Source organism: Danio aesculapii, chromosome 12 (assembly GCF_903798145.1).
Source record: "Danio aesculapii chromosome 12, fDanAes4.1, whole genome shotgun sequence".
In the NCBI taxonomy this organism is placed as follows: domain Eukaryota; kingdom Metazoa; phylum Chordata; class Actinopteri; order Cypriniformes; family Danionidae; genus Danio; species Danio aesculapii.
The window spans coordinates 45,165,919-45,178,539 of NC_079446.1; the positions used below are offsets into that span (position 1 = coordinate 45,165,919).

A 12,621-nucleotide genomic window follows, 5' to 3' on the forward strand; every position below is an offset into this window, starting at 1 on the left:
GCAACATCAAATAATTTTTTTCCTGTGGTATTTATTTAGTAAATGTGTTTCCATCAAAGTTTAATGTGATACTTATTGGATCTAAAAAATCTAAATTTATTAATTATTAATTTGATTAATAATTAAATTATTAAATGATTAATTAAACATTCAAAACATCATTTCAATAATCAAAAGTACAGTAAAAAATAGTTTAAACAACAAATTTAAATCAAAGCAACAAGATTAAGACATCTGCTTGTGTATCTATGTGTAAATATGTGCAATGTAAAAGAAATATCTTGCTAATTTTTACTAATTCAAAATTCAATTCAATTCACCTTTATTTGTATAGCGCTTTTACAATGTAGATTGTGTCAAAGCAGCTTCACATAGACGATTATAGTAATTTGAAACAGTGTCAGTCCAGTTTTCAGTGTTGAAGTTCAGTTTAGTTCAGTGTGGTTTAATATTCACTGCTGAGAGTTCAAACACTGAAGAACAAATCCATCGATGTGCAGCAAAACTTAACTTCTTGTGTATTTTAAATAAAAAATGTAGTTTTGTTTTCTTGTGTGCACTGAATAGACAACATCAACCTTATTTAAAGTTAAGTTAAATCACTATTACATTAATAATGTCCTAAAAGAGATGACTGAAGTTCCATGACAAAGATGTTAACCAGCATTGCAAAATAACAAAGTTTAGACACTATAAACTTTTTTATTTAGTTACGTCATATTGTATTTCTTTTATCGTTTCTGTTTTAAGATGCACATCTAAACATTTCATAAAACAAGCATGATGAGAAAAAGAAAAAGAGACTTCTTACGAGGAACTAAGCAACTTAAAGTGGCTAATTCGTACAAATTCATATGAACAAGTACATATGAAAAGTATGTATGCCCCCAAACCCCACCCCTAAACCTACCCCTTATTGGTGTATGAGCAAATCATACTAAAAGGTATGAATGAAAGAATACAAATTAATAGAGTTAGCTACTAAATCAAAAAGTTACACATTGCCTTGTGTTTGCATCAGAAAAACAGATGAGTGATTACTAATCAAACTAAATGAATGTTGTATAGAAAAGCTTGATTATAATTGTTTTGTGCACAAAATTGTGTGTGAATATGCTATATAAGTAAAGTATGTTAGAAAGATGAAGGGTGATTAAATTGAAAGGTTTTTCTTTATGTGAAGCAGCGACTTTCAGAGGTTTCATTTCCTCATTACGGCTGCACCTTTCTGACACGTCTTTTCTTTATCTCGAAGTTACCTGACAGCCCACGGCTGACCAGTACTTGTTTTATCTAAACACAGAGAGACAGACAGAATGGATTTAATTTGCATAATACTCCACATGTTATTGATGTTTATTAAAAAAAAAAATTATTCTCCATTGACTTACTTGCTGCAGAACAGCCTCCAGGTTATCGTTCTGTGTCAGGTCTAAAAACGACGTGAGCTTAAATTGGGTTCCTATGATATTTTCTAAAGAGAAACATAAACATAATTATACCTCTTAACAAATGTAGATCAAACAAACTAACATGTAAAACTGATTAAATATCTACCGAATCCTTTGTTTGAGATGAAGGCCCAGCGACCGGGAACGTTTACATTAGTCGTGTTCTTGAGGTTTTGGTAGTTGCCATTAATTGAATCAGGGATCACAAAGTTGTTTACTGAGTTTATTGTGTTGTATCCAGCCTGTAAAACCATAAAAAAAACGAATGTACTAAAAACATAAAGAGGTGATGTGAAGTACAGAATTAAATCCAGAAACAAATCTTTGGAATTAAGTCATGTTTGTTTTACCTCCATTGTTTCATGTAAGACAGCACAGTCTCCATAATTCATCAGAAAGAAAGACCAATCACCGCCTGAAATTAAAACTACCTGGAACAGGATTTCCTAAAAAGAAACAACATAACATCATAATTCAAAGATTATAGAGACTGTGACCTCAATAAGTAAACAAATAAATGACTTTTTACCGGATTTGGCTGTAGATTGTACCTCCAAGTGGCAACAAAGACCCAGGAAGCACTGAAGTTTGCTGCAGAGAAATATTGGTTTATATCCTGAGTGGCGCGGTTGAGAACACTTCCACTAGTGTACTGCTGATATGAGAAAACGCCAGTGTAATAATCATCATAGTCATTCCAGAGCGCAGCAATGAAATCTTCAGTTCCTCCAAAGGGATTCATGTCAACATTCAATGTTGGCGATAATGTGAATGAAAGAACTCCATTATAAATAGCCTGTAATAGGAGAAATCAATTTACATTCAGCAATAATCACAAACTGGCTTATCACTGCAGTTGCATTCAGACTTTGACTTGGAACAGAACTGAATTCTTACGTATAAGCTGTTGTATGTGTGACCAAAGAACGTAAATGGGGTTGAAAGAGCAACAGGATATGAGTTTTCATCGTAATTAACAATGTGTTCAGTGTCTCCAACAGTTGAGCCGAATGGATAGAATATTGCAGGAGCTGCCAAAAAAACACAAAGATGTGTGTAGTTAGAGTCAAAATCTTTCTGATTCTGATGTGAATGCAACAAAATCAAAACACAATTAAATACCTGCATATGCGTTGAAGGCCCAGCGACCGGGAACATTTACATTAGTCGTGTTCTTGAGGTTTCGGTAGTTGCCATTAACTGAATGAGGAATTACAAACTTGCTTATGGAGTTTATTGTGTTGAATCCGGCCTATAAAACCAAATGTGTTGAATAAATACAGAGCTGATGTAGAAGATATATGACTGAATTTTAACTCCTGTGATGCTTTTACCTCTGTTACTTCATATAACACAGCACAGTCACCATAATTCATCAGAAAGAAAGAGCCACCACCGCCTGAAATTAAAACCACTTGGAACAGGATTTGCTAAAAAGAAAAGGAAAACAGATAATATCATGATTCACTGTCTGTAATGTCTGTGACATGGTAAAAAAAAATAAACAACTTTTACCGGATTTGGCTGTAGATTGTATCTCCAGGTGGCGACAAAAATCCAAGAAGCCTGGAAGTTTACTTGAGAGAAATGCTGGTTTATATCCTGAGTGGCGCGGTCGAGCACACTTCCATTAGTGTACTGCTGATATGAAATCAAGCCAGTGTAAAAATCATCAAAGTCATTCCAGAGCGCAGCAATGAAATCTTCTCGTCCTCTGAGGGGACTATAGTAAGGGCCTGATGTTGATGTTATTGTGAATGTCAGGAGTCCATTATAAATGACCTGTAATATGAGAAATCAATTTACATCAAGCAATAATCACAAACTGGCTTATCACTGCATTTGCATTCAGACTTTGACAGACAATTGAACTGAATTCTTACATATAAGCTGTTGTATGTGTGGCCAAAGAACGTAAATGGGGTTGAAAGAGCAACATAATATGAGCTTTCATCGTAATTAACAATGTATTCAGTGTCTCCTACAGCCGAGCCGAATGGATAGAATATCGCTGGAGCTGCAGAGACAATAAAACACAAGAAAAGCAAAGTCAGAAAGAATCACCAGAGTTGTGTAATAATTGCTGATTCTGAAATGAACTCAGTAAATACCCGTCCACGGCTGTGCAGAAGTCATCGCAACAACTGTTAACGAGAAAACACAAACATATAAAATACTTTTGTGAAGTACAAAAAAAAAAACACACACAGGCGTCATCAATAACTCACAGCATTATTACCTGGAGGAACTGTGGTGGTTGTAAATGTGGTGGTAGCTGAAAATTACAAAAATAAATCTTAACAGCAATGAATAATTCATTAAACTCACTTAATTAGATCAGTTTTTTTCTTTAACTTTCACAAAAAAAGCTTTATTATTGCAATATTAGTGCATAAGGTACAGATGAGAAGGAAGTGGCTTCAAATGCAGTTAAACGCACAGAAAGATGAGCAGCTAACACAACCAATGACAGACAAACAATGGCAGAAACAAATGGACTTATATACAAGGAAAACAATGGGCTAGAGAACAAATCCAGGGTAAAGCCGGTGGGGACAGAAAAATAGAAAATAACCCAGATAAAACACTTCAGTGACGTGCATAAAAACATTGCACATAACTCAGTGCATCATTACCTGGTGTAACTGTGCTGGTGCTCAGTGTGGTGTTTGCTGAAATAATGAACACAAATAAAAACACCAATGAATAATGATTTAAACTCCACAAGAGCAGTTTTCTTTACAATATTTTTCACCAAAATAATCACGATGGAAAAAACCCCGTTATTTTTGTTATGATCACCAGATTGACTGCCCACAAGATCCTCTAAACGACACTCCATTCATTACCATTGCCAGTCGGCTGTACTGTACTACCCATAATTCACAGCACTGATTGATTATCCCAGTGGTCACACATTACACCATTTGATTTTAAGCATTCCAGGCTATTTAAGTCTCACATTTATTCACTGTGAAGTCTTGCTTGTTGTACATTCATTTCTGAGCATTTCCATTGCTTTCTGTTTTTGTCTTGCCTGTTTTTAAAGTTGGTTTGTTCTTTGTTTAGTGATGGTTTTCTGCCTGCACTGACCATTGCTCAATACTTTTCGTTTCTCTCTCTGCTCACAAATGTTTTTTTTATTTTTTTTGTAATTAAACATGTTCTTGCACTGAAACATATACTATATAACTAAAGTATTTGTACACATTGGTGATAGAATTTTTAAAAGACAGCTGCTAAAATTAACACACAGTGTCATCATTACCATTGCTCAACAACACTAAATCAAAACTTTAAGACTGAAATTACTACACATGGCTTTTTTAATACTGTAAATGGTAGATTTTAAGGATATGTATTTTATGCTCATGTTTGGTATTTCTCAATGGTATTTAAGTATTACAACAGGGGATTTTTTTCAATGTAAACCGAATCAAATTGAAAATCACGACCACAGAACTGTGGCACGAACCAAACTGACAATTTTGTAAACCATTCCACCCCTAATTCATAACCCCTGTTCATAGAGTTTTTGAACACAATGGACTAATGGAAGTCTTAGTCATGCAAATAGGCTGTGCTTAATTATTTTCTGAACGCATGCTAGATACCTCAACATGAACACATTTGACAAACATCCACTATTCACCTTAAAACAGAAATCTGGGACGGGTCATGAAAAATAAATAAAGTATCTTTAAGAAAGAAAGAATAAACCAAGTGCCATTTCAAGATTCCAGTGTTCAATGATTTGCTACTTGCATTATGTTGTTTTTTTAATCTATGTGTAGACTTCTAATTGTCCACAGTGTTCAAAAATCATTAAAAAAATGGGACGTGATAAATGAACACCTGTTGAGCCAATGCTGGTAGTTTTTGAAAGTATGAACACAGTGGTGTAACTGCAAACAGCACAGGCAGCCTGTATTTATATTAATATTGTCACTGCCCACATTGCAAGTGGCCCCTGATGGCGAAAGGACTAATGGAAATAGAAATATTTATAATACAACATAATTACTGCCAGGATTCTTGACAGCAGGAAATCAATACATACATTTGCAAAGACACCTTGTGTGCTTTAATGAACTAAAGGTAGAACTTTTGTCAAGAATTTCCGAGGTTCCCCTTCGGTAGGGGAACTTCAATGCTAAAAGGAAATTTCCACTATGGGGATTTCGTCAGAATCCAATCATCTGAAAGAGTATATAAACGGACCAAAGAGTTGGCAGTGTCAGCATGCACCGCTGGCGCTACTTACAATCAATTTGGAATATAAGCGCAGCACGTGAGTCGGTGAGGGTTTTCTCTGACGACAGAGAGAGAGAGAGAGAACGAGAAAGCTCTGAGGTGGGCAGATCTGAGGTTACAGTGGGAGTAAATCCACCGCCCTTGGGCTTGCAGACTTCTCGCTCCTCCACGTGCTCCATCCAAGCTTCAAATGAGAGAAGCGCTTCGTCCTCAGATGGTCGCCCTCTCACTTGATGACACCGAGGCTCAAATGGCCCTCGCTGCATCGGAGGACGGGCTGTCATTGTCTGATGAGGATTCGAACCCACTCAGCAGGCTCACTTAGTCTTGGAGGGCACCCTTCTCTGCCTGATCTGCATGCATCTCGCAGAGCAGCAAGGGGGTACAAATTGATTCCCCAGATTGAGAGTGCCATTGCGGGCCTGCGTGGTGCCTCTTTCTGGTGGAATCAGCCTTGTCTCCCGTCCAAGGCGTGTGGGTTATCTGCCTCCCTCGGAGCCAGAGCCCGCATGGCTGCTGACCAGGCTACTTCCACCCTGCACGCTATGGCCACCTACCAACGCTACCAAACACAAGCGCTGGCCCAGCTGCACGAGGGTGGTTTCGACCCAGGCTTGTTACACGAGCTCTGCACCGCAACCAACTGTGCTCTACGGATCACAAGTCTGCTGCTTGTTCCCTGGGAAGGATGATGGCCACATTAGTGGTCCAGGAACGCCACCTCTGAGGAATTGACATAGTTTGCTTTCTTAGCTTGCCCATAACCCAAGCTGGCCTGTTCGGCACAGTCGGGGAATTCACCCAGAAATTCACAGAGGTACAGTTGGATGTGATGAGCTGAGTCATCTATCGGTGGAGATGTAAGACTGCTCCCCCCCACCGAACCATCCACATCCACTGCTTCTCGCAGAGAGGGCGCTCGCCTTTTTTTCCTCCCCCAGATGTGACAGCCCGAACACTGCCAGTCTGGAAAGCTATGCCTTCCAGCTCGCAGGATCTGTGCATTTCCCCAGTGGCTCACGAGGTGTAGGTGGACGGTCTCCCTTCTGTCACACTTCCAGCCCCTCCTCCGGAGCCTGGGTGCGAGGTGAGAGTGAGTAACTCGCCTCCTGCTCTTCCGCGGGACCCCAGCACTCCCCGGATCGACCCTCCCACTTTGCGCTGGCCCACTGCTGGTATGTCAGCGATCATAGCGATGAAGCCATGTGTGATTAAATTCGCGAAACGGCCTCCCAAGTTAACGGGTGTTTATTTCACCAGGGTCAGCCCTGTGTTCGTCACTGTCTTGCGAGAGGAGATTGCTGTCCTCCTGGCGAAGGATGCAATCTAGCCAGTCCCTCCAGCGGAGATGGGTTTTATAGCATGTACTTCATCGTACCCAAAAGAGCGGTGGGCTAAGGCCAATGCTAGATCTGCACATTTTGAACCACTGTCTTCACAAGCTGCCCTTCAGAATTCTTACACAGAAGCGCATCCTCCGTTGCGTTCGTCCTTGGGATTGGTCTGCAGCAATAGACCTGAAGGACGCGTACTTTGTGTCTCCATACTTCCATGCCACAATCAGTTTATGCGGTTTGTGTTTGAAGGTCAAGCCTAGCAGTACATGTCCTCCACTTCGGGCTCTCTCTGTCTTGGTTTTCACCAAGCTTGCGGAGGGTACCCTAGCGCCTCTTCTGCCCACGTGCATCCGTATACTGTATTATCTCGACTGGCTGATTTTAGCGATCTCGCAGGATCAATTGATTATGCACAGAGACAGGGTGCTTTGACACCTAGACCTATTGGGGCTTCAGGTCAACCGAGAAAAGAGCAAGCACACCCCTGTGCAGAGCATCTCTTTTCTTGGGTTGGAGCTGGACTCGATCACCATGACGGCGCGCCTACCCAGAGAGACGTGCCCAGCTGATGCTGACCTGTCTGAGAGAGTTTGACAGAGAAACTGTGGTCCCACTGATATTATTTCAGAGGCTCCTGGAGCATATAGCATCCGCAGTCACTGTCTCACCGCTCGGGTGCTCCATATGAGACCACTTCAGCATTAGCTTCACAATCGGGTCCCAAGACGCGCATGGCATGTGAGTGCACACTGGGTGACTGTCACTCCACTGTGTCGCCGTGCCCTCAGCCTCTGGACAGACCCTGCGTTTCTACAGGCCTGTGTGCCTCTAGAACAGGTGTTCAGGCATATCATCAAGATAGATGCTTTCAGTTGCGCTGGGGGACTGTGTGTTGCGGGCATGCAGCTGTGTGTCCGTGGTAGGAACCTTTTTGTATTGGCATTTAATTGCCTCAAGTTGTTGGCAGTGTATCTCGCGCTGCGCCTTTTTTTTTACTGGTGCTAGGGGGGAAACACGTGTTGGTCAGGATGGACAGCAAGGAGACGCTGGCATATATCAACCGCACAGGGTGTATCCACTTTCGCCGCATGTCTGGCTCAATCAGACCTGTATTTCAACTCTCCCTGTGATGGCCCCTCCCTGGCACATTCCCTGGAAGAAGCTTTTTCTCTGGGACAGACACCGTTTGGCACCCGCGCTCAGATCTATGGAACCTCACGTGTGGTCCATAGATGGAGCACGGAGGACTTAGGTGACGTACCGATTAGGTGGTTAACGGCTTCAATAAGGCTACAGCACCCTCTACGAGACATGCCTACGCCCTGAAGTGGAGTCTATTTGCTGTGTGGTATACTTTTCTCAGAGAAGGACCCTGAACATGCCAGATCAGTGTGACGCTATCCTCCTTCAGTTGGCTGGAGCTTAGGCTGTCCTCTCCACAATGAGGGGTTGGCGTTATGATCATCCCTGCTCTGAGGATGCGGCGATGGCAGCACGTCGGGAAAGCATTGCCTCATCATCCAGTTCCCAGAGGCGCGAGACGTGGATATTAATTCTATCCTGTTCCCCTCTCATACCCACTTGGAGATCACAGAGGTCGGCACGATCCACTCGACCCAGTATCTGTAAGAAATCGGTCCAGGTAGACAGCTCTGCTGGTCACGTTGGCATTGGTTAAATGGGTGGGTATCTGGAGGCATTTTAGGTCAACAAAATGTGCCAGCGTTTTGGGCCGGCCCACTCATGTTTTTTCTGAGACCCTACCCCACCTAGGTGCCCTAGGTTCCTACAGCGTTTTTTTAGACCACATAGTGAACCTGCAAGCGCTGCCCACGGAGGAGGCCCCAGCCCCTTTATTGCTGTGTCCTGTTTGCGCTTTACGTATTTATATGGACCGTACTCAGCTTTTAGATTCTCTGAGCAGCTCCGTATCCAAACAAAGGTTGTAACAAACCCACTGAACAGTGGATGCCATCTCCTTGCTTATCTGAGCCTGGCCGAGCCGTGTCCCCCAGGAGTGAGAGTGCACTTCACTCGGAGCACCCATCCTCTTGGGCGTTAGCATGCGATGCCTCTCCAACAGACATTGTAGAGCTGCAGGCTGGGTGACACCTAATACATTTGTGAGATTTTTTAATCTTTTAGTGGAGCCAATTTCTTGCTGGGAGACCACGGTGAATGAGTAAATTTGGTTAGGTGTTGTAAAACTTTCTGCGCCTTTCTCTCTAACACAGAGATACGTGCGCTTTCTAGTTGTTAGTTGAGTTCCCCACTTGGCGAACCCTGCATAGTTCCTCCGAGGCCCCCAACATCTGACTTGGCAGAGGGGTCAGGTAATGGCCCGTTACGTTGTTGGCATGCCCGCTGGTCAGCCCACGTTCTGGGTATAGGATATGTGCAATCCCCACTGGTGATCCCATATGCTCACTCAGCCACGATGTAGTCCCCCTTCTTAGGCGGGCTCGTTTCTTCCATCCCCGCTAACCATCTTTTTATATGAGTACTCCCCCTTCTCAGGGCAAGTCCATGTCTTTTTGCCACCAGGTCTCCTCATTTGGGCAGCAAGTGGCCTCCACAGCATCCTCCCTATCGGGACTGCACGCTTTCCCAACATACTGTCATATTTAAAATTCCTAGAGTTTAACTAGGTGCATTTTTACAATTCCCGAAAAATATATCTAAATCTGTAAAACTTCTTAATACGTGTGATAAGTAAGGGCCAGGGAACACGTTGAAGACTGCGCCTCTGGCGATGCAGGTGCACTCACACTCATGGCTTGGCATAACCTCTCGCCAGGGGCAAGGTAAGTTTTAATCATCGTGGCATTTTCCATAGATTTCCCCATAGCGGAAGTTTCCACATATCATTGAAGTTCCCCTCCTGAAGGGGATCGCAATGGTTAGTAAAGTAACCCTCGTTACCCGGGGGGGGGGGGGGGGGGGGGGGGGGGGGGAGGACGAAAATGCTACGTTCCATCGCCACAATAATTGCCCCTTAGATGTTAGACGTGAGAGGCTCTTTCAGCTAAAGAAGGATGCCTTAGCTTGGCACGTGTAGTGCTTGTATACAAGATTAATTGTAAGTGGTGCCAGCTGTGCACGTTGACGGTGCCAACTTATTGGGATTTCATTGGCCCATTTTTGTACTCTTTCAGATGATTGGATTCTGACGAAATCCCCGATAGTGGAAGTTTCCACATAGCATTTCTGTTCCCCCCCCCTCAGGGAACGAGAGTTACTTTAGTAACCGGTGTGTTATCTGTAACTAACTGCATCATTACCTGGTGGATCTGTGGTTGACAATGTGGTGGTTGCTGAAAGAATAAATAAAAAAGAAAACAGCAATGAATAATTCATTAAACTCATGTTGTTTGTGGAGTTTTCCTTCCTGTGACTTTCACCAGAAACAAACACGCTTGGACATTAAATTCATCAAGATGGAATAAAAAAACTGTATTGTTATTATTTACTTTATTATTTTAGCTTCAACTTTATTAGCTTTATTATTGTAATATTACGGCATGAGGTGAAGATGAGAGAGGTGCTGCTCCCAATGCAGTTACTTTGAAACATGAACGGCTAACACAACATATGACCAACAAACAAACACAGAAACATAGGGACTTATATACAGGGAGAACAACAGACTAACAAGAAAACAAAGGGCAGGAGAACAAATGTGGTGCCAGCAGGACAGAAAACCAGAAAATAAAACCAGATCAAGCACATAACTGTATTGCATATACTGTACCTCACTGCATTATTACCTGGTGTAACTGTGGTGTTTGGTGTGCTGTATACTGAAATAATGAACAAAAGTAAAAACACAAATGAATCATTAAACTTACATGAGTGGAGTTTTTTCCTTTCTTATACCTTTCAGCACAAATAAACAAGCCCAGACATAAAAATAATAAATATTAAAAATTAATTTATTATTGTTATGATCACCAGCTGGAGTGCCCACAAGATCCTCTTGCCCCATTACCATTGCAAGTCACCCGAACTACACTTCCCATAATCCATTGGACTAATAGTTTATCCCAGCTGTCGCACATTACACAAACTATAAAAGACTCACACTCAAATTCATTCAGTTTGAAGTCAAATGCTTGTTGTAAACACATTTCTGAGCATTTGCTTTATTCCCTGCTTCGGCTGTGTCTGGGTTTTTGACCGTCTTTGTTTATTGATGGTTTGCTGCCTACCCTAATTATTGCCTGCATCTTGGATTACTTTTTTGGATTATTCTCTTGGACATTGTCATTTGCTTATATTTGAACTTTTGAACATCCTTTTGTTAAAAAAAAAATGCAAGTGGAGATGTGTGTGTATATATGTATAAATATATATATATATATATATATATATATATATATATATATATATATATATATATATATATATATATATATATATATGTGTGTGTGTGTGTGTGTGTGTAAATAAATAGTATATATATATATATATATGTGTAAATAAATAGTATATATATATACATACTGTAGTAAAGAATGAAGAAAGCATTTGCCTTTTGAGCTTCCACTGATCTATGATTTGCTGCTTGTATTACATTCATTAAAAAATCTATCTACTTCAAACTGTATTTTTATATCAATGTTTAGATGTCTATTAGACTTATTTTAAACACACACAGACACACATATGCAGATGCTTGCTGTAAATTGCTCAGAAAGCAGATGAGGAAGAGCACCAAGTTTTTATAGACTATTAGACGTCTTAGTCATGAAAATGGGATGTGCTAAATTAACGTCTGCTGAGTCGGTGCTGGTCATTTCTGAAAGAAAGAACACAGTAGTGTAACTACAAACAGCCTGTTTTTATATTAATATTGTCACTGCCTACTTTACAAGTGGCACCTGCTGATAAAGTGACTATATTAATAGCAATAGACATATTTATAATACAATGTAATTACTGGCAGGAGTCTGCTCAGCAGTGAATAATTACAAATGTTTGCAAAGACAGCTTGTGCTTTAATGAACAAAAGGTTGAACTTTTGTCAAGAATTTGAGGTTCTTGAGTGTTTGTTTGTGTACAGTCACTATTAAATATCCAATAAACTCTTTTGTTCACATTACTCATCACAAGAGAAAATTTGGAGGGGTTAGGGTAACTTTAACCCATAAAAAAAAAAAAAAAACTTCCCATAAGGAAAGAATGAAAAAGCCAATTCCCTTAAATCAATTGATCCATGAGTTTCCACTCGCATTATTTTCATTTATTCAAACGTTAATTTACAAACTTAAATCTTATTTAAATCTGTTAAGTGTATATTAATAAAACAATGTTAGTGTGGGCCATATGGAAAAATATACAGTTGAAGTCAGAATTATTTGCCCCCCTTTGATTTATTTCTTTTTTTTTTCTTTTTTAATATTCTCCAAATGATGTTCAACAGAGCAAGGAGATTTTCACAGAATGTCTGATAATATTTTTTCTTCTGGTGAAAGTTTTATTTGTTCTTTTTCAGCTAGAATAAAAGCATTTTTTTTATAAACACATTTTAAGGTCAAAATTATTGGCCCCTTTAAGCTATATATTTTTTCGATAGCAAA

The 12,621-nt window shown here is 40.5% G+C and overlaps 1 protein-coding gene across 1 annotated transcript in view; it reads right to left on the reverse strand.

Annotated features, from left to right (window-relative positions):
* The window catches only part of LOC130238115 (uncharacterized), a 91,578-nt gene that overhangs the window by 70,107 nt on the left and 8,850 nt on the right, over nt 1–12,621 (reverse strand). Inside the window, exons 10-15 of the mRNA XM_056469022.1 lie at nt 10,810–10,842; nt 10,324–10,356; nt 4,088–4,123; nt 3,691–3,726; nt 3,563–3,595; nt 3,335–3,468 (exon numbers count right to left, since the gene is read on the reverse strand). Of these exons, the coding sequence (XP_056324997.1) occupies nt 3,335–3,468; nt 3,563–3,595; nt 3,691–3,726; nt 4,088–4,123; nt 10,324–10,356; nt 10,810–10,842 (305 nt within the window). The remainder of the gene's footprint in view (nt 1–3,334; nt 3,469–3,562; nt 3,596–3,690; nt 3,727–4,087; nt 4,124–10,323; nt 10,357–10,809; nt 10,843–12,621) is intronic.